Below are 22431 nucleotides of genomic sequence, written 5' to 3'. Positions count from 1 at the left end.
TATATATATATATATATATATATATAGACAGTTTTTTTATGTTAAATACCATGGGACAGGATTGTAAGGATGAAAAACTCAGTCAACAACTGCCTCACAAGGGATAAGAAAAATTCTGCCATATTAGCAAAGGTAAAGGAGAAAATCTACACTGTAAGAGGCACCATTTCCCCACAGAATACCTCTTGGCATTTCCTGAATGAGTGGGATTAGCAATCTAAATAAATCGGGATCCCTGGGTGGCGCAGTGATTTGGCACCTGCCTTTGGCTCAGGGCGTGATCCTGGAGACCCGGGATCGAATCCCACATCAGGCTCCCGGTGCATGGAGCCTGCTTCTCCCTCTGCCTATGTCTCTGCCTCTCTCTCTCTCTCTCTCTCTCTCTGTGTGACCATCATAAATAATAAATAAAAAAAATTAAAAAATAAATAAATTAATCATATTTCAAGAGGTAACAGCAACAGATAAAATTTAAACATTTTTTTAAATCTTTATTTATTTATGATAGTCACAGAGAGAGAGAGAGAGGCAGAGACACAGGCAGAGGGAGAAGCAGGCTCCATGCACCGGGAGCCCGATGTGGGATTCGATCCCGGGTCTCCAGGATCGCGCCCTGGGCCAAAGGCAGGCGCCAAACCGCTGCGCCACCCAGGGATCCCAACAGATAAAATTTAAAGGGATTATTAAAATAACATTTACAAGACCCTGAACAATTCTTGAACTCTTATTAAAACCACAAAGAAAGAACAATTCTTTATTTATGAATTTCATAAAGGACTGAATGTGCAACTGACATCTGCTAGTGATGATCTAGTAATATACAATTTGTCCAGGAGCCGAACAGTTTGTTTTATTGTGTTTTCTAACCGTAAGAGATCATTAAAGGCAAAGCCTATGTGACACTGTACACACACACACACACAGGTCACTGTGGGCCATACTACCAATGAAAAGGTAGGTAAACAAATCTTTTTCTGGTCAAGAGAAAAAAAAAATAGTACTCTGCATGCTTCACTCTACAAGATGAACTTCCTAGAAAGAACCCGATGAAAATGGCTGCAATTACGACAAGAAGGGAAGGAGGAGGACTGGAGACATTATCTCTGAAGGATGCAGCTGAGGTTGATACATGTTTATCTGAATGTGCTACCTTTCTGAGCCTTAAACCTTCATCTCTCAGATGTCAGTTTTCTTCTGATAGTTTCATCATTTCTCCTTTAAGTCTTACATTCTTCCATGAGTTTCCTTGATTCAGTATCATTGAGTGAAACACTATGTGGTTTTGGAATGGGTCCATCTTGTTTGGAGGCATTAGGTGGAACAGTTTTGCTAGGTTCCAGATCATTCAATTTATAATTTTCATTGGGCATTTCAAATACACATCTCAATTTATTTTTTTCACATCTCAATTTAGAATCCATTAATTCATAAGGTTTTGCCTCTTTCCACACAGCTTCCATATCTGAAGTGTTTGTGTTGTGCCCAAGATCGCAAATCCGAGAAACCACCAAGGAGCCGACACCGATGCAAACACACGAGGGTTTATTTACAAGCTCCAGCCTGGGTCCAAGTATAACTGACACAGTGGAGCAGGGACTTGGACCCCAAGACTAAGAGGCGTAGCAGCTTTATAGGGGCCGGTGGCCAATGGGATTGTAACATACGCAGAAAGTTGCAGTCATGTCGGTCCACACGCAGGTGGCTGATTGAATTACATTTTACCCTATAGTATCCATTTGAGCTGGCCTATTACTTTGGTCAGAATTGGCACGCAGTTTTGGCGGGCACAAGGCAGAGTTACATTGTTATGAGCCGGTTTCCCATAAGGGTGTGCTCAGCGGCTTGGCTAGGGTGGGGCAGCGCCTTAAGTAATAAGCAGGTCATGTGGGGGTGATACAGGAGGTGGCGGGTGCAGCACAAAATGGAGTTAGTCCTGCTCTGCTTGTCCAGGGGCAGGGGATTTTTGTTAAATTTCCTGGGTCCCACATTTGGTGGAGCAAAAATTGTACCATAAACTTGTGTTTACTCTTCTCATTGGGATCATAGTCAAAAAGGCTTGTAGCATTACTGAAACAGTCACAGTCGACCTAGGGTCAATGATCCCGCTGTTAGGCCTCACGCAGTACCGACTAGGTGCTGTAGCCTTCACCTTGAAACGCACTTTCCTATCAGATGGATTTCGCAACTTAAGATTTGTGGGGACTACATCTGTGAAGGGGCCTGCTACTACCCGTCCCCGGGCTGACACAGAGCTCTCCTGCCTGCACGCGCTTGGGTCTCCGCCAGCACCGCCCGTCGGTCCTAACTGGAGGCCTTCTTGGGCTTCTCCGCCTCCCTGGAGCGCCTCGAACCTGACAGCCCCAGGCCCAACCAGTGACACGGTGGGCGGCAGCCCTGTGCCGGGGGCAGCTCCACCCGGGCCCTGCCCCTGGACCCACGTCCCGGCCGCAGCACAGCTGCCTCACCCGGCCTCCCACCGCCGCTGACCGAGATTATAAGATTTTATTTATTTATTCTTGAGAGAAAGAGAGAGGCAGAGACACAGGCAGACGGAGAAGCAGGTTCCCTGCGGGGAGCGCACCGCAGGACTCGATCCTGGGTCTCCGGGATCATGCCCTGGGCCAAAGTCAGGCACTAAACCGCTGAGCCACCCAGGCGTCCCTGTTGATATATTTTTAAAGATTGTATTTATTTATTTGAGAGCAAGAGAGAGCACAAGTAGAGGGAGAGACAGAGGGAGAGGGACAAACAGACACCCCGATGAGCACAGAACCAGACAAGGGGCTCAATCTCAGTATCCCGAGACCATGACCTGAGCTGAAGTCAGACCCTTAACCAACTGAACCACCCAGGCATCCCAGAAGTGTGTTGATTTTTTTGTAAATTGAAGTTTAGTTGGGACGGTTGAGCTTCTTCTGCTTTCAGCTCAGGGCTTGACACCAGGATTCTGGGATGGAGTCCCATGGGGCTCCCTAAGGGGAGCCTGCTTCTCCCTCTGCCCATGTCTCTGCCCCTCTCTGTGTGTCTCTCATGAATAAATATATAAAATCTTTAAAAAATAATTGAAGTTTAGTTGACATACACTATCACATTAGTTCCGGGTACATAGTGATTCAACATCTATGTGTGATGCTATGCTGACAAGTATAGCTACCTGTATCACCATACAAGGCCATTACAATACTGGTGACTAATATTCCCTATGCTGTGCCTTTCAACCCTGTGACGTATTCACTTCATAACTGGAAGCCTGTATGTCCCACTCCCCTTCACTCCTTTTTGCCTATTCCCCCCATCTCTTCCCCTCTGGCAACCATCAGCTTGTTTTCTGTTACCTTTTGCTATTAGAATTCCATTAAGTCTCTCTACTTTTTCTGAAATTATGGATGATAATGGCTATAGAGTTTGTAAATTAAAACTTCACAGGTTTTTTTAAAGATTTTATTTATTTATTCATGACAGACAGAGAAAGGGAGAGAGGCAGAGACACAGGCAGAGGGAGAAGCAGGCTCCATGCAGGGAGCCCAACGTGGGACTCGATCCCAAGTCTCCAGGATCACACCCCTGAAAGTGGCACTAAACCACTAGGCCACCAGGACTGCCCTTCACAGAGTTTTTTTTTTTTTAAATAACGGAATTATTTAAATGAGTGCAATGTGTGTCCCTGTTACTGGAGAGAGAAGTTGAGTTTCCCCATGTCAAATACAAAAGCAAGCAATTTCCCCTATCTTTACAGGAAAAGCTCTCTGGCCATGAAAAGCTCAGTTCGCCTAGGAAATAAACCACAGCCAGAATATGCTCATAACCCATTTGGAGGTGTTCAAAGGAGCCTTAAGTCTTGGGTTCCTATCCATGTCCTACCTTTATGGTTTTGTTTTTTTTTTTTTAATTTTTATTTATTTATGATAGTCACAGAGAGAGAGAGAGAGAGAGAGAGAGGGGCAGAGACACAGGCAGAGGGAGAAGCAGGCACAATGCACCGGGAGCCTGATGTGGGATCCGATCCCGGGTCTCCAGGATCACGCCCTGGGCCAAAGGCAGGCACCAAACCGCTGCGCCACCCAGAGATCCCCTCCTTTATGGTTTTTGCCATGATTGTGTCATTAGAGATATGACATTCAAAGGGACCATCTCAGCAAAAGCCTTAAAGTTACCCCATCAATGTTTTATTATCAAGGCCAATTTATCTCTGCTATTGTGGCTAATGTCACAAAGCATTTTTGCCACTTTCCATTCTTTCTATGGCTATCTCAAGCTATATAGAATAATGGCAAGCTATATAGAATTTCCTTCATTTGTTGTCCATTTTGATAAGGGTTCCTGAAGTGGCTTCAGATGAACATGAAATTATCTCTGTAAAAAGCTAGTTATGTTCCCTCCAAAAGTAGAGGGGAAGATTTTTGCTGCAGGAAAATACAATCTGATATGAACATACTCAAAAGAATTATTACAGAGGCGCCTGGACAGCTAAGTTGGTTAAAGATTAAAGCATCTGACTCTTGATTTCAGCTCAGGTCATGATCTTATGGTCTTGGGATCAAGCCCCAAATGGGGCTCTGCACTCAGTGTGTGTGGGGCGAAGGTGGGGGATGGTCTGCTTGGGGATTCTCTTGTTGGCGCAAGAGTGAGCACTCTATATTTAAAAAAATACAAAATAATAACAAATTTTAAAAGAGACGGGACGCCTGGGTGGCTCAATTAGTTGGGTGGCAGGCTCTTGGTTGCAGGTCCAACATTGGTCTTGAGGTCCTAGTTTTGAGCCCTGCATTGTGCTCTGTGCTCATTGGGGAATCTGCTTGAAGATTCTTTCTCTTCTCCCTCTGCCCCTCCCCGCCCCAGTGGTGTGCTCTCTCTCTCTTAAATAAATAAATAAATAAATAAATAAATAAATAAATAAATATTTTAACAAAACCTTGGGTGGTTCAGTTGGTTAAGCATCCAACTATTGATTTTGGCTAGGGTCATGAACTCAGGGGTGTGGGATGGACCCTCTCCCCCTAGAGGAGGCTCTGCCCTCAGCTCAGAGTCCGCTTGAGATTCTTTCTCCCTCTCTCCCTCCTACTCTGCTCCTCCCTCTGCTTGAGCTCACTCGCTCTCTCTTAGATAGATAAATAGATAGATAAAATCTTTTTTTAAAAAGTCAACACTCGGCAGCCCCGGTGGCACAGCGGTTTAGTGCAGCCTGCAACCCAGGGTGTGATCCTGGAGACCCTGGATCGAGTCCCATGTTGGGCTCCCTGCATGGAGCCTGCTTCTCCTCTGCCTGTGTCTCTGCCTCTCTCTCTCTCTCTCTCTCTGCATCTCTATGAATAAATAAAATCTTTTTAAAAAAGTCAGCACTGGGATCCCTGGGTGGCGCAGCGGTTTGGTGTCTGCCTTTGGCCCAGGGCGCGATCCTGGAGACCCGGGATCGAATCCCACATCGGGCTCCCGGTGCATGGAGCCTGCTTCTCCCTCTGCCTGTGTCTCTGCCTCTCTCTCTCTCTCTGTGACTATCATAAGTAAATAAAAATTAAAAAAAAAAAGTCAGCACTGATTAGTCTCCAAATACAGAAATGAAAAGAAGGGTGTCTCCTTTGTTAAATAAAATGATCTCTCTCGGGATCCCTGGGTGGCGCAGTGGTTTGGCGCCTGCCTTTGGCCCAGGGCGCGATCCTGGAGACCCGGGATCGAATCCCACGTCAGGCTCCCGGTGCATGGAGCCTGCTTCTCTCTCTCTCTCTCTCTCTCTCTCTCTGCGACTATCATAAATAAATAAAAATTTTTAAAAAAATTATCTCTCTCTTAGATTAAACAAGCCGTCTCTTCATGTGGATTTGTGCCCTTTTTATTCTTTTTTTAATTTTATAAATTTTGTTTTTTAAGTAAGCTCCATGCTCACTGTAGAGGTCAATGCAGGGCTTGAACTCATGACCCTGAGATTAAGACGTGAGCTGAGATCAAGAGCTGGACACTTAACCAACTGAACCACCCGGGTGCCCCAGCTGCCCTTTTTGTTCTAAGGCATCCCTCAAACAAGCAATCTTGTTCATGGCAGAAGTTTCCTGCAGTAGTAACTGCAATTTCAAAATTTCCCTGGTGAAATTATGCCAGTTCCAGTTAACTAAACATATGTATTGATGTTTCAGTGAAAAAACACGAAGGACACAGGTGCTTGGCCTGAGAAGATCCTGTGAGAATTGCAATGCTCCATCAGGGTGGTGCTTGTGTAACTGGCATCTCCAGATTCTGGCTAAAGGCCAATCGTCATGATCATGGGCCAGGAACAAAAACCCTCCTGACTGAGCAGATGAAACTAAACAAAGCAATTCTCAGGGACACAAAGAAAAGACTGAAGAAGAAATTCATGTAACTTTTGTTTGTTTTATTGTGGTGAAATACACATAACATAAAATTTACCATCTTTACCACTTTAAGTGTACATTTCAGGAGTATCAAATATGGTCATAATATTGTGCAACTATTACCACCATCCATCTCCGTAACTTTTCGTCTTATAAAACTGAAACTTCAGGGGCACTTTAGTGAATCAGTTGGTTACATATCTGCCTTTGACTTGGGTCATGATCCCAGGGTCCTGGAATCAAGCCTTGTGTGGGCTTCCCTGCTCAGCGGGGAGTCTGCTTGTTCCTCTGCACCACTCCCCCCCCCCCGCCTTTGCCCCCCCCCACACTGGTGCTGGGGCAAGCACACATGCTCTCTTTCTCTCTCAAATAAATAAATCTTAAAACAACTAGGGGGTGCCTGAGTGGCTGAGTCGGTTAAGTGTCTGCCTTCGGCTTAGGTTATGATCCTGGGGTCCTGGGATGGACCCCACCTCAGGATTCCTGCTTAGTGAGGAGTCTGCTTTTCCCTCTCCCTCTCCTGGCCCCCCACTCCCTGCTCGTGCTCTCTCTATCTCTCTCTCAAATAAATTAATAAAATCTAAAAAAAAAAAAAAATTAAAAAAAAAACCCTGAAACTCTACTCATTAAACACTAACTCCCTAGTCTCCCCACCCCCCAGCCCCTGGTAACCCATCATTCTACTTTCTGTCTCTATGATTTTGACTATTCTAAGTACCTCATATAAGTGGACTCATTCAGTATTCTTTTGGGGACTGGCTTATCTCACTTAGCATAATGTCCTCAGTGTTTATTCATGTTGTAGCGTGTGTCAGAATTTCCTTCCTTAAAGGCTGAATAATATACCATCGTGGGCATATATCACATTTTGCTTATCCATTCATCCACCAATGGATACTTGGGTTGCTTCCATGTTTACCTGTGGTGAATAATGCTGCTACGAACATGTGTGTACAAATAATCTATTTGAGACTGCTTCCACGTAAGATTTTCTTTTTTTAAAATTGGGTTTATTAGCTCCTTGCAATGAGAGAGACTGCACGCCATGAGGAACCATGGAGTATCTGAAAAAGGGGTGTTGGAAGTAAGTGATTATGGGATTTGAACCTATGTTAGATGGTTTTTGTGGTTTTCAGGGTAAGGTCTTGCACTTATTTTGTTAAATTTGTTTCTAAGTGTTTTTATTCTTTTTTAAAAAGATTTTTATTTTTATTTTATTTTTTTAAAAAGATTTTATTTATTTATTCATGAGAGGCACACAGAGAGAGAGAGGCAGAGACACAGGCAGAGGGACAAGCAGACTCCTCACAGGGAGCCCGATGTGGGACCCGATCCAGGGACCCCGGGATCACGCCCTGAGTCAAAGACAGATGCTCAACTGCTGAGCCACCCAGATGTCCCCGTTCTTTTTGATGGTATTGCAAATGGAATTGTTCCCTTTTGTTTTTGGATTGTTCATTTGCAGTGTGTAGAAATACAACTGAGCTTTATAATATTGATCTTATATCCTGCAACCTCGCTGGTCTCATTTATTAACTCTAATGATTTTGATGTGGATTCCTTAAGATTATCCATGTAAAAGGCCATGCCATTTGCAAATGGAAATGATTTCACTTCTGCCTTTCCACTCTGGATGCCTTTTTTTTCTTGCCTAAGTGTCCTGGCTAGAACCTTCAGTACGATGTCAAATAGAAATGAGAGGGAATATCCTTATCTTTCTTTCTTTTTTAAAATTAATTAATTAAGTTTTTATTAATTAATTTTTTATTATTTTTTTAAAGTAAGCTCTACACCCAATGTGAGGCTAGAACTCACCACCATGAGATCAAGAGTCATATGCTCTATGGACGGAGCCAGCCAGGTCACCCTTGGAACATCCTTGTCTTGATCCTGATCCCTGGGGAAAAAGCTTTCAGTCATTCATTGTTTTTTTTTTTTTTTAAATGAACAATCTGATTTATTTTTATTTTTATTTTTTTTAAAATTTATTTATTTATTTATGATAGAGAGAGAGAGAGAGAGGCAGAGACACAGGCAGAGGGAGAAGCAGGCTCCATGCTGGGAGCCTGACACGGGACTCGATCCCGGGACTCCAGGATCGCACCCTGGACCAAAGGCAGGCGCCAAACCGCTGAGCCACCCAGGGATCCCCCAGTCATTCATTGTTAAGTATGTTGTTAGCTGTGGTTTTTTTTTTTTTTAGATTTTATTTATTTATTCATGAAAGGCACAGAGAAAGAGGCAGATACATAGGCAGAAGGAGAGGTAGGCTTCCTGTGGGGAGCCTGATGTGAAACTCAATCCCAGGACCCCAGGATCATGCCTCGAGCCAAAGGCAGACACTCAACCACTGAGCCACCCAGGCGCCCCTGTGGGGTTTTGTCCTTTATCAGGTTGAGAACGTCCTCTTCTATTCCTAGTTTGTTGATATGTGTTACTTCTCAGCTTAAAACAACAGACTTACAGTTTTTGTGGGTCAGGACTCAGGACGTGGCTTAACTGGGATATATGCTTAGGGTTGCACAAGGCTGAAATGAAGGTGCTGACAAGGGCTGCAGTCTCATCTAAGGCTTGACTGGGGAAGGATCCAAGCTCACTCTGGTCATTGGCAGAATTGAGTTCTTTGCAGGGGAAGGACTGGGGGCTTTGATTTCTTGCAGGCTGTCATCCGGAGGCCACCTTCAATTCCTAGAGACTAACCACTCTTTCTTGCCATCTGAAGTTCCCAAAGTGGCCCCTTGCTTCATCAAAGCTAGTAAAGGAGTGGGAGTCACCTCATGACAAGAAGGTCATTTTGATAAAGTAGGCAGTTAGCTAGACATGAACTGGAGGCAAAGGTGGTGATAAATAGATGACACTTTAGAAGCCTGAAGGGACAACACTCTGACTTTGTGGCTTCTAACATCCTGGCCTTAAAGCTTCTAATACCCTGGGGCTGACAGGCCAAGAGCCATAGGTGCAGAATATGTGCTCTCTTCTTCCACCTCTGCCCTAGGGTAATCTATACTTTCATCATAATATATTTACATTATATATTACAATGGCCAGAGTGGCCCAGGGTCCAGCCACCAGTCTGCACCCAGTTTCAATGTGCCTCCCTCCACTGTAGGGAAAAATAGCCATAACAGTTCCAGCAAGAACCTTGTAGGGCCCAAAACTCTCCCTCTCAACTGGTAGGAGGAATTCGTTAGATGATTGGAAACAACCTCAGTCAGAGATCGCTAGCTATGACCCACAACCTATACGACCATAAAAAGAAAAGGCATCCCTAACCCCAGTTCAGTTGCCACCTCCGGGCCTGCCCACTCTCCATTCTTGAGAGTGTACTGTCCTTAATATGCTGCTTTGTGCTTGCTACCTTCCCTGGGGCTGTCTCTATTCGAGTGTGGATCCTCATGTAAATCTCTTATGGGGAATCCAAGAACCAAGACCTCCATTCACCCAATGTAGTCTCTCCTGCAACAATTCCAACCTCCAACAATTCCCATAACATAATTATGTACATGTAATCACATATATCTGGTCACCTTTGGTCATGCACACTTTCAAAGGGGAGGGGATTACGCAAGATTGTGGACACCAGGAGACAAGGATCATGGGAACCACCTTAAACACGTGTCCATCACACCATCACTGGGTACATCATTTTCAGGTCCATAAAGGCATGTGTGTGATGGTTTTCTTTGTAAGTTGTTTATAACAACGAAGAGCTGGAGACAGAAAATCTATGGATGAGATATACTCACAGCAGCATAAACGGATCTCTTTCCTTCACTTTTAATTTGTGCCGTTACCATACTTTAATTTCTGAATGAAAATATCTTTATTTTTTATCTGATTATAATATTCATTGCAACACTTTTTCAGATAACAGAGAGAAATGTAAAGGAGAAAGTGACAAACCATTATTTATCTCCCCACCCAGAAATTATCACTAACACTCCCTCCCCAACGTTTTTTTGCCCAACGTATAGACAAATTTCACCAAAGTTTTGTTTCCTTTGATGCATCATTTTAAGTGGCTTGAAATCCTTTCTGGAACAATATATGGATAAAATCTATTCGATTCTGTATCTTTGCTCACCCACAGTGGCAAGTAACTGTTTATCCAGCGAACAAAGTCTTCTATCTCCTCCTCAGGGAGGGCGGGTGGGGACCAGACCCCATTCCACTCCATTGAGTCAATTTTGCCTGCTTATCTGCTATGGGACCGCCAGGTCTGTTGCCCCGGCAACTGCCCTTCGACTGCCATGGCAACCGCCAGCGCCTGCTCCAGCTCACCACCTTGCCCCTCAGGCATCTCCATGGCGACGGGTAGGATGGAGGCGCTGCTGGAGCTCCCAGGCTGCGCCTGCGTGGAGTGGCGGGAGAGGGGGTGGGCAGGGGAGGGCCGGGCTCCCCGGCGTGCGCAGCCGCAAAGCACCGCAGCCTTGCCCGCTCGCCCAGGCGCTGCGCATTTGCCAGCCAGTCCGCCCGTCCGGAGCCCGGCTCGCTGGGGCAGCATGGCGTGGTCGCCGCTGCTCGGCGGGCCGCGGGCCGGGGGCGTCGGCCTTTTGGTGCTGCTGCTGTTGGGCTTACTTCGGCCGCCTCCCGCGTTCTGCGCGCGGCCGGTAAAGGTGCGACACCGGTCCGGCGCGGGGTGGGGGTGGGGGTGGGCAGGAGGGTGCTGCGGGCGAGGGTGTGTGCTCGGCTGCTGGCCCCTCGTCCTCGCTGGCCCGTGCCTGCCCCTGGACGTGCGGGGACATCGGCCAGGGTGGCCCGGGATGCAGCCGCCGGTCTGCGCCCAGACCGCACGGGGCTCGGTCTCTGGGTGTGCGAGGATCGGCTGGCAGCCACGCCCTGGCCACCCTTGGCACCTGGCGTGGGCCGGCCTCGCCCGGGGCGCTGTCCAGGGCACTAGTGCGCATTAAGGAAGGGGGTGCGCACACGGATCTGCGTGCGCGAGATGCGATGACAGGCGTGAGAATGTGGTGGCCGTCTTTTGATGTGAGCGCTTCCGAGCGCCGGTACAGAGGTGTGATCGTGAGTCTGGGTGTGCTGTGTGTGATGCCGGCTGTGTTCCTGCGTTTGACTTGTCTCAGTGACGCCGTGTGAGTGTTTGTGAATCCTATGTTATGGCTGGCCTATGGGCGTGTCAGTGTGTGTGTGAGATTTCGTTTTTTAGGTGGGAGTGGTCTTTGCATCCACATATGTGCATCCCATTTTCGTTCTGTTGGACTAGGATTTTGTATGCGTGTTCCCAAGGCTGTTTCTGACTGTCTCTTTATGCAGCTGTGTCATCGTGGGGAGAGGAGCCATGATGTTTCTGCTGCATTGTGTCTTTAAGGGTGGTGCATGTCCTTGCATCTGGGTAGCTTGGGCATCGTAACCGCAGGAGCAGCCCTGTATGTGAATGTGTGCAGTTCCTTCTGTGTGGATGCGGCACGTGTGACATCCCAAGGCCTGCTAGTCCACGAGAATATATGTGAGGCTCTGATTGCTGAGTGTGTGATTCCCTAGGGCCTGAGGGGTGGTGGGTGTCCAGGGCACTTGGAACATATCATCCTCCAACTCATCAGGGCTATCTGTGTCAAGGATGGAGGATTTTTAAAAAATTATTAAATAGGGATCCCTGGGTGGCGCAGCGCTTTGGCGCCTGCCTTTGGCCCAGGGCGCGATCCTGGAGACCTGGGATCGAATCCCACGTCAGGCTCCCGGTGCATGGAGCCTGCTTCTCCCTCTGCCTGTGTCTCTGCCTCTCTCTCTCTCTCTGTGACTATCATAAATAAATAAAAATTTAAAAAAAATTAAAAAAAATATTAAATATTTGATATATGACATAATATAGTTAATATACACGTATGATGTAAGGAATGATGATAATTAATAACCCCTGTGTGTATCCACCACTCAGTTGAAGAAATAGAGCATGACCAATAGTTAGAAGCCCTTGGGGGCCGCTGCGCACAGATCCCTCCTGCTCCATAATCATTATCTTCTTTTCTGTTCATCAATTCCTTACTTCTCTTTGTAGCTTATCACATATATATGTATGTCTAAATAATATGTTATTTCGCCTTTCCTTTTTTTTAAAACATTTTTTTATTATTTATTTATGAGAGTCATACAGAGAGAGAGAGAGAGAGAGAGAGAGAGAGGCAGAGACATAGGCAGAGGGAGAAGCAGGCTCCATGCACCGGGAGCCTGACGTGGGATTCGATCCCAGGTCTCCAGGATCGCGCCCTGGGCCAAAGGCAGGCGCCAAAGCGCTGCGCCACCCAGGGATCCCAATTTCACCTTTCCTCATAGAAATGGAATCATACCAGGCATTGGGCCCTTTGTGGTCACTAGGGGTCACTAGGAAGTCATCAGGGTGGCTGGTAGTCTTAGGCTGCCTGCAGTGGCATTCTATAACTTGCTTTTTTTTGGGGGGGGGTCTGCATTGATAGTGAGATGCGTGCACCATCCACATTTCCGCATTGAAGTGTGTGGCTATAATTCATTTATCTTTATTGATGCATAATATTTTATTTTCTTTTTTTAAAGATTTATTTATTTATTCATGATAGACACATAGAGAGAGGGGTGGAGACACAGGCAAAGGGAGAAGCAGGCTCCATGCAGGAAGCCTGACGTGGGACTCGATCCCGGGACTCCAGGATCGAGTCCTGGGCCCAAGGCAGGTGCTAAACCACTGAGCCACCCAGGGATCCCCAATATTTTATTTTCTGAGTATATCATCAATAAATGAGTATATTATGGTTGACAAATGCATTCTCAATTTATCAGTAGACATTTGGGTGGTTTCCAGGCTTTCTCCCCCACTCTGCCCACTTCCTTGATGTCACAAATAGTGCCTATGTGATTTTTCACAAACTCATGTCCAGTATAGTATGTGTACAAAAACTATAGCACCCCAGGAGTGGGTCACAGGATTTGTGTATCTTTTTAGACGTTGCCAAATTGTTTTTTTTAAGTTATTTTGGCAATTGAATTCCCACCAGCAATGTACGAGAGTTTCTGTTTTTCCCACCCCCCTGTCAACATTGGACATTATTGGGCAGTTTAAGTTTTGGCAATCTTTTGGACAAATTATGCATACTACCTCACTGGCACTTTAATTTACATTTTCCTGATTACTAATGAGGCTCACAATTTTTCATATATTTAGTAACTATTTTTGTTTCCTTTTTAAAAAAGATTTTATTTATTTATTCATGAGAGACACAGAAAGAGGGAGAAAGAGAGGCAGAGACCTAGACAGAGGGAGAAGCAGGCTCCATGCAAGGAGCCTGATGTGGGACTCGATCTTGGATCTTGGGCTCATGCCCTGAGCCAAAGGCAGACTCTCAACCACTGAGCCACCCAGGCATCCCCTATTTATGTTTCCTTTTTTATGGAATACTTGATCATCAGTTTTCCCTATTTTTTAAATTTATTTTTTATCTAAATAATCTCTGTACCCCACGTGGGGCTGGAACTTATGACCCCCAAATCAAGAGTCGCGTGCTCTTCCTGCTGAGCCAGCCAGGCACCCCTCCCTATTTTTGCATTAGTTTTTCTGTTTGCTTTTTACACATTTTTTTGGTATAATTCTAGATGTTCTAGGTGTTTCTTTTTCAATTCTTCACGGTCATTTTAATGGTCTTATGGTCTTTTGTTCCTTACTCATACTTTTGATACTGTCTTTTATTTCTTTTTAAAAAGATTTTATTTATTCATTCATGAGAGAGAGAGAGAGAGAGAGAGGCAGAGACATAGGCAGAGGGAGAGGCAGTCTCCACGCAGGGAGCCCAATGTGGGACTGGATCCCGGGCAGACGCTCAACCACTGAGCCACCCAGGCGTCCCTGTCTTTTATTTCTTTAAACCTTTTGAAATTGTTTCAAAACCGTCTAAATTGAAAATTAGTTACTGGGTAATTTATCTTACAGAAAGATTTACACACACACACAAAAAAGAAAGATTTACACATATGCCAAAAAATATACGAACAAGGTTATTCATCCCAACATTACAAGAATAGCAAAAGATTGGGGGGGCACCTGGCTGGCTCAGTTGGTAGAACACCAGGCTCTTAATGGGGATGTGAGTTTCAGTCCCATATTGGGACTGAAGTATAGAGTATATTTAAGTATAGAGATTACTTTAAAAATACAATCTTGGGGTGCTTGGATGGCTCAGTCCGTTAAGCATCTGCCTTCGGTTCAGGTCATGGTCCTGGAGTCTTGTGATGGAGCCCCTTAAAGCCCCCTATCGGGCACCCTTCTCAGCGGGGAGTCTGCTTCTCCCTCAGGCTCCTCACCTCACTCATGCTCTCTCTCTGTCTCTGTCTCTCTCAAAAAAAACAAATAAAATCTATAAAAATTAAAATATTTTTAAAAAGGAATAGCAAAAGATTGGAAACACTGTAAATGTCCATCAATCGAAGACTAGTCAAATATGTACATCCATACAAAAGGGATTCAATGCAGAGGAAAAAAAGGCAAAGAGGAGGAGAGAGAAGGAAAGGGGGGAGGGAGGGAACAAGAGAGGGAGAGGGGGGGAGGGAGGGAGGGAGGAGAAAGAAAAGGAAGAGAGAGATGTACTGAAAGTACTGATCTAGATATAGATTCGGAAATGCAAGGTGTGGAACAGTTCGCTAACTTTTGCGTAAAACAAGTGAACGATAGGAACCTATAAAATGCAAATATGGTTCTTATAGTCCACAACATCAAAATAGACAAATTTATGGCTGTATATCCGCCATCACCACCTATAAAGAAACCCTTTCTCCAGCAGCTCTGGGGGAAATTCTGAATCACTAGGAAATTGTTGAGGAGGTTAGGGATCTAGGGGCCTTCAGCTGTCTTACGTGTGCCTGGACATATTTGGGACCCAGTGGCCTTAGGGGTGTCCGGGTATATTTGAGGGGCCATGGTGCCTTTGGCGGCATCTGGGGATGTCTGAGGTCCACAGGGCTCCCCCGGTGGGGTCCTTGGCCTGACCGCCGCTGACATCTCCCTCTTCCCACGTCTTCCGGCAGGAGCCCCGCGGCCTGGGCGCAGTCTCGTCGCCCTTGGCCGAGGCCGGCGCTCCCCGCCGCTTCCGGCGAGCGGTGCCCGGGGGCGAGGCGGCGGGGGCCGTGCAGGAGCTGGCGCGGGCGCTGGCGCACCTGCTGGAGGCCGAGAGGCAGGAGCGGGCGCGGGCGGAGGCGCAGGAGGCCGAGGACCAGCAGGCGCGCGTCCTGGCGCAGCTGCTGCGCGCCTGGGGCGCACCCCGCGCCAGCGAACCCGCGCCGGGCCTGGAGGACGACCCCGAGGCGCCCGCCGCGCAGCTAGCCCGCGCCCTGCTCCGAGCCCGCCTGGATCCCGCTGCCCTCGCCGCCCAGCTCGTCCCCGCCCCGGCCCCGGCCGCGGCGCTCAGACCCCGGCCCCCAGTCTACGACGACGGCCCCGTGGGTCCAGAGGCCGAGGACGCCAGCGACGACACCCCCGACGTGGACCCGGAGCTGCTGAGGTGCCCCAGCGAGAGGGGCAGGGGGCGGCGCCTTCGTGGGGCGGGGGCCCCTAGGAGGGAGTGAGGACCCGCACCCAAGGGCTGGGGCAGAGGTGCTTTGCCGGGGGGACTCTGGGGAACGGGACTCTTGGTCCCGGGGAGGGGGCTCCGCTGTCGGTTTCTGGGAGGGGTGGGGGACTGGGAGGCTGGGAAACCAGAGGGTCTGGAATTGGAGGCCGGGACTGCTGGAAAGCAGTGGGCTGGGGACGACCTGGTTCCCCGGCTGTGTGGGGTTGCAGGGCCATCTGGGTCCTAGGGCCGCGACGTTATTGCGCGGGCACGTTCTCACTGCCGCCCACTCCCGCTCTCCTGCAGGTACTTGTTGGGGCGGATCCTGGCCGGAAGCGGGGATCCCGAGGCTGTGGCTGCCCCGCGCCGTCTCCGCCGAGCCGCGGACCAGGATCTGGGCCCCGAGGTGCCCCCTGAGGGCGTGCTGGGGGCTCTGCTTCGGGTGAAGCGCCTGGAGACCCCTTCGCCTCAGGCGCAGGTGCGCCGCCTCCTGCCCCCCTGAGCCCCGGCCGAATCCTGCGCTCCTTGGGGCCCAGGACTGCCCCACCCCTACACCCCGACTGCTCCCTGTCGGCACATTGAGAGCGGCTTACCGGCTTACCGCGTCAGCCGCAGTTGCGGCCCTCGACCCCCAACATCCCCGCCTTTGGCTCCACAATAAAGAGATCTGAAGCAGCCATATGCTTGTCCGAGTGGCTGTCTCTAGGGGGGCTGGTGGGCCCAGCGGTGATGACTGCCCTCAGACAAAGGCAGAGGGGCCCCTGGTGGCACCTTGGAGTCCCCCGCCCCCACTCTGCCTCTCCTCACTGGGGGAGGCATCCATAAAGACAATAGCAGTAACCGGCCAGATCCTGTGCCCCACTCCAGAAGGCTTTGAGGACACTTCCAGAGCCTGCAGCACCATTTTCCTGGGGTCCATCCTTCTGAGAACCAAGGGGTGGCTGTGAGGCCTGAGTGGCTGGAGCTGTGCTGGCTGCAGAGGCCACAGGCACACCTGAGCACTTCCTGCTGCAGGCCAGCAGGAGGTAGGCCTTCCCAACGGACACATTCAGGCATGGGAGAACACATTCAGGCATGGGACTCCAGGTCGTAAGAGAGGGTCTTTGTCAAATCAGGAAAGTAGGGTGTATTTTACTTGCATTTGTTAGCTTGATTTGTAATATTTATAGAGTAGAAGCTCGCTGTAGCTGTACTCTTACCCTTGGCCTGAAGGTATTGGGAGTTGTGGTGGCAGCTGATTTATGCTCACAGCCTTTGCACTGGTTATTCCCTCTGCCCCTAGTTACCTGCAAAAGTTTTTTTTAAGATTGTATTATTAATGACAGAGAGAGAGAGAGAGGCAGAGACGTAGGCAGAGGGAGAAGCAGACTCTCCGTGGGGAATCCCATGAGGGACTCCATCTTAGGACCCTGGATCAGGCCCTGAGACAAAGGCAGAGGCTCAACCACTGAGCCACCCAGGTGCCCCACCTTCAAAAGTTTTTACTCAAGTATCACCTACTCAGTAGGGCTTTCCTTGACCTGTCGCTCTTTATTCCTGCACTCGCTTTTAATACATAGCCTTTGTTATATCTACGAGGGCAGGGATTTCTAAGTGTCTTGTTTGCCTCTACATCCTTTGCACCCAGAGCAGGGCCTGACACACAGTGGCCTCTCCCCAACATTTCCTGAATGAAAGAATTCTCACAATTAAAGTAACAGTCTCCCCAGTTTCACTCCCACCTACGTAACACTTGGCACAGAGGCAGCTTTGAAGCCTGAGAACACCATTTATTTAATTTTGCACAAAATCTCTTAGCTTGCCGGTGACCAATACTATGCCCCACATTCCCAAATGCCCATCACCAAATGCAAACTTCCCCAATAGAGGGATGGATTCTTATATCCCAACACACCAACAGTGTCCCACACAGCTGGTTGCTCTGGGGATCTCATGCCTAGGAACCACCACCCTGGCCTGGGGGAAGGCCACTTTTCTTGACCAAGAGCTTCAGGCCACGGAACAGCCACAGCGGCACATGGCCTTCTGGTGTCGGCTCTTATCTCCACTTGCCCCTGCCATGGCCTCCTTTGCCATGGCCTCCCGGACCTTTTGAATCTCATGAATGAGCAGGGTAAAGGCCTCTTCTACACCTTGCCGTGTTTTGGCTGAAGTTTCCACGAAGGGGGCTCCCCAGCTCTTTGCGAGGGCGGCAGCTGCAGCATGAGCATCTCCGGTGGTGGTTACAAGGTCACACTTATTGCCCACAAGGACGAGGGGCTGGGTGTGGCGAGGGCCCCAGGTGGCCCGCATCTGCTGCAACTGGGCTAGAGACGAGGGGTCATCCAGGGCAAAGACACCCAGCACACCATCTCCAATAGCCACGCACTGGTCACGCAGGGCCCTATGAGTGGCCTGCCCTGCCGTGTCCAGCACATTCAGAATGCAGCCCCCGTGGCCCAGGGCCACCTCCTTCCAGTAGGAATCCTGGATCGTGGGATCGTGGTCTTCCACGAAGCACTGGTGATTCAGCTGGATGGTGAGCGCACTCTTGCCCACGCCACTCGCGCCCACCACCACCGCCTTGTACTCGGGCAACTGCTTCCCGACACTCTTGGAGGGCGCCTGAGCCCTCTGGTTCTCCTCTCGGGAGCTAAGGCTCCACGTGCCCAGGCCCAGATCAAACATGTTAGGCTTTCTTGGCAGTGCCATCCCCTAGTGGGCAGCTCGGAGGAGGAATGTGGACAGCAGGCCCTGTGAAGGGAAGAGAAAAAACAAGACAAGGGTACCTAGGTGTGTGCAAATCACCTCCTAGTAGGCCATATATACACCTTATTTATGTTGTTTAATTTGTTTCATTCCTTCTATGTGAAGGCAGGGATTTTTATTTTATTTTAAAGATCTTATTTATTTATTCTGAGAGACAGAGACAGGCGGAGGGAGAATCAGGCTCCCTGTGGGGAGCAGGATGTGGGACTGAATCCTGGGACCCCGGGATCACACTCTGAGCCAAAGGCAGACACTCAACCCTGAGCCACCCAGGTGCCCCAAGGCAAGGATTTTAAAAACAGCTTGATTTAGACATAATTTATATATCACAAAGTTAATCTCGTTCCAGTGCACAGTTCAATGTTTGTTTCGTTGTTTTTTTTAAAGTATATTCAGACTGTTGTGCAACCATCTTCATAATCTAATCTTAAAACATTTTCATCACCTGGAAAAGAAAGTTCCTGCCCATTAGCAGTCCCTCCTCATTCCAGAGGGAGGGTGGGGGTTTTGGTTAGTTTGGGTTTTGGATTGTTATTGGATTGTTATCACTGCTGGTCTCCAGCCCACCACCATGCTTGTCACATATTATATGCCAAGCAACATTCCTGTCCCCAGGGAGTTTGTATTCTAAAAGGTGGAGACAATAAACCAAACAAATCAGTAAATTATGAGGTCGGTTAGCCATTAACATTAGAATTTAGTCTTTCTTACGTATGCAGCATGCGGCTATTGAGAACCCACTGTGGGGCAAGGACAAACAAGTGGGGAGAATAGTTAAAGCAGTTAACAAACCCTTGGCCCCCAGGAGCGTGACATACTAGTCAGGAAGACTGACACCGAGAAAGATAAATCAGTAAAAACAGACGGAAACAATAGGTGATAAACACGCAGAAAATGCTTGGTTAATGTTAGGCCTCTTTATTATTATTTAATTTTCATGCATTATTTCCAGTGTTTTCCGGCAGGCCAGGCATTGTGATGGGTGTGGGGAAGGGAGGGGGGAGGTGTGGGGGTGGAGAACGGGAAAGAACAAAATAGACTAAAATCCCTGCCCTTGGGAGGATTAGATTCTGGAAGTGAGGAGACAATCAACAACATAAGCAAGTAAATTATCATGCAGTTTGGAGAGGATGGGCACACAGCAGGTACTCAATTAGTGTTAGCTATTAATAGCAAATTACCATTAAACTTATTCAATACACATCCAGGTCCTGGTTCAGTGTGTGGCCTCAAGAAATGCATCATAATGACTGCTACCTGGAGTCTCTCTGGAAACCCGGGGAGAATGTCAGTTTGGGGGCAGACCTTGGGTTCGAGGTATCCACAGGGAGTTCAGTCGAATGTCAGGGTTGGGGGCAGGGAAGGTCCCAGATGGGGATCCAGCTGGGAGGTCCCAGGCCCAGAGAGACTCCAGGCAATAGTTATTAGATGCACTGGCCCAGAAAGAAGGGCGGCCCTGGTGAAGAGCGGTAAACTGTGGACAGAACTCTGGCGGGGGGGGGGGGGGCGAACACTTGGGAGACAGAAAGAGGGGGACGATGTAGCAGCAAGGACAGGCGAGGAGAGAGTGAGGGTGGAAAGCAGCGAGGAGGCCACTGCCCTGGTCCAAGGCCATCCATGGCCGAGGTCAGAACCTGGCATATTCCTAGATTGGAATTGACAGGATTTGCTCCAACAGTAAAAGGCGGTGTTGGGGGCAGGGTGTGGAATTAAGATTAATTCTCCAGTTTGGGGTTCGGCAGCTGGGAATCTGAGGGTGCCCCGGCCCAAGACCAGGGACAAGTGAGAGGGCTCTCCCTGTCTCCCTTGGTGACCAACACCTGGAGCGGTAAGGAGCCGCAGGAATTCTTTCCAGGGAGCTCGGCCTGCAACAGGGGAGCCGCCCGATGGCCCCCGCAACTCTTCCCACCGCCCTCGAGAGGCTACCCTTCCCTACCCACCCAGGCCACTGTTAGCGTGAAACAGGGAGGCCCCGGCAAGCGAGGTGGCGGTGGCGGTGACCTGCCCGAGGTCACACAGCCCGGGAGATCAGACCAGACCAATGGCAGAGGGGGGTCTGGCCCTCCCTGGGTGACACTGTGCCACTTTCTGTGGGTCGAGAGCTTACGAGCGTCACCGTGGGGCCCTTGAGACCCTGTGACCCCACTTGGAGCCGGCTGGCCCAGGGCCATGTGGATTCGCCCGGATCCAGGGGTGCATGTTGGTGGGGGGAGGAAGGTGGCAGCGGCACCCGAGCGTGCACCCCTACGAGCCAAAACCCGAAACCGGTGCCAGGCCAACGCTTCCCCTGACTCGGCCAGGGGAGGTGCAGGATAGGGTCACACGAGTTTCCCTTAAAGCTGTCCCCTGTGCTCCAGGCGGCCCAGCTCGTCCAGTTCTCCTTTCTAGGGGGCTGGGGTCGCCCCAATCCCGAGCCTCGGGCCTGTAGCCCGGCTTCCTGTGTGGTACAGCGACCCGCACCCAGGTCTGTCTCTTAGAGGTGGCTGAGTGAGGGGCTGGGAGTGGTCACTGGCCACTTGGAATGGGAGGAGATAGGGGAAGGGTCCCCTCTCAATGCCCACCTCCGTCGCGCTCCCTCAGCCCACAGTGGGAAAAGACCCCTGGCTCAAGCCTCAGGGGCTGGAGGCCCAGAGGCAGTGGCTCACCTTGGTCCTGGGAAAGGCCGGAGTGCTCGACCGGAACCTGCCGCAGCTCTGACAGGACAGAGGAGAAGATGCTCCCACCCTGTCTCAGCAGGTGTGTGGTGGGGGGCGGGAGACAGGAGGGAGAACGCATGCGCAGCAGCGCTCCCAGGCCCCTACAATGGCACGCCCCCTCCCCGCCCCACCCCGCCCCGCCCTGGGGGTAGGCATGGGGTCCAAGCCTCTGGCCAGCCACCTTGCACCAAGGAGGTGGTCTTGGGGATGCACGGAGCGGCGGGATCTGTTCCTGTACCCCCTGTTGCACCTCTCCCTTACCTTGCCCCTATCTGGGATGGGATTTCATGTTTTTGGCATGCGGGGGGTGTCAAGTTTGACCTGAATGGCCAGACTTTGTTATATGTCTCAAGAGGGCCCCAAGCGGTGGCGCCTGGGCTGCCTCAAGCAGGCTTTTGGAAAGTAGCTTGGGGGAGAAGGTTCGGCCTGCTTCTGGAGGGAAAGAGTTGCAGGGGAGGGTTATTGTATCAGGGCCTTAGGAATCTGATTTGAAGTGGATGTGTGTCAAGCTCAAACATTTCCCAGACTCCCTTGCAGCTATGACAGCCATGTGGCACAGTTCTGACCAAGGAGATGTAAGTTGAGGTTGTTGGTAGCGGGGAAGCCTCCAGAATGCTCTTTCAAAGATGGATGAATGATGGGGCTCTGTGGGTATCTTGGGTTCATAAGGTAGCCATGAAGAAAAGTCTAAGAAATCTTAACCTGGTCTCTTCTGAGTTGCCAAAGAAATTCTCAGTATACGGGAGAAATAAAACCCCCAAAGTATCCTCCAGTTCCTCATGCCTGGTCAATGATGGGCACTCTGTTCTGGGGGAAGTTACCCATGACCACTAAATCTGAGTATGTTAAACCTAAACCACACTGAAATCAGGACAAAAACAGAGATGGGGAGAATGAGGCCTGGTGAGGACACTTCCTGTTAGTTGTCCCCCCTTCTCAGCCCAGGGTGTAGCTGAGACTGGCAGTGAGGCTATTTCTAGGGCAGGCACTCATTTGCTCAGGGATTCCACCATTTAATCTATAGTAGAGCCAGTCAAGCTGCTTGCCCTATTCCCAGTTAGTTTTTCGGACTCTGGTTGGGCAGGGTTGACCCGATAAAGACCCATGCCCTCATTCCTT

At 49.3% G+C, this 22431-nt stretch overlaps 2 protein-coding genes and 1 pseudogene across 2 annotated transcripts; 1 reads left to right on the top strand and 2 right to left on the bottom strand.

The window, feature by feature from the left end:
- Positions 1–938: 938 nt before the first annotated feature.
- Positions 939–3176, bottom strand: LOC140596108 (vesicle-associated membrane protein-associated protein A pseudogene; annotated as a pseudogene).
- A 7562-nt stretch (positions 3177–10738) lies between these two features.
- On the top strand, positions 10739–16547 carry PCSK1N (proprotein convertase subtilisin/kexin type 1 inhibitor). Its single transcript, XM_072744768.1, has 3 exons — positions 10739–10960; positions 15348–15820; positions 16175–16547. Exons 1-3 carry the CDS (start codon positions 10847–10849, stop codon positions 16368–16370), a joined length of 783 nt encoding a protein of 260 aa, XP_072600869.1. The 5' UTR covers positions 10739–10846; the 3' UTR covers positions 16371–16547.
- A 1191-nt stretch (positions 16548–17738) lies between these two features.
- Positions 17739–21518, bottom strand: ERAS (ES cell expressed Ras). Its single transcript, XM_025982368.2, has 2 exons — positions 21262–21518; positions 17739–18601 (listed from the first exon to the last, which is right to left on the bottom strand). The coding sequence occupies exon 2, from the start codon at positions 18557–18559 to the stop codon at positions 17858–17860; it is 702 nt and encodes a 233-aa protein (XP_025838153.1). The 5' UTR covers positions 18560–18601; positions 21262–21518; the 3' UTR covers positions 17739–17857.
- Between the last annotated feature and the right edge of the window lie 913 nt (positions 21519–22431).

The sequence above is a fragment of the Vulpes vulpes genome, chromosome X, assembly GCF_048418805.1.
Source record: "Vulpes vulpes isolate BD-2025 chromosome X, VulVul3, whole genome shotgun sequence".
NCBI lineage: Eukaryota > Metazoa > Chordata > Mammalia > Carnivora > Canidae > Vulpes > Vulpes vulpes.
Note: the sequence above shows the minus strand (reverse complement) of the source record. Positions and strands in the feature narration are given on the sequence as shown.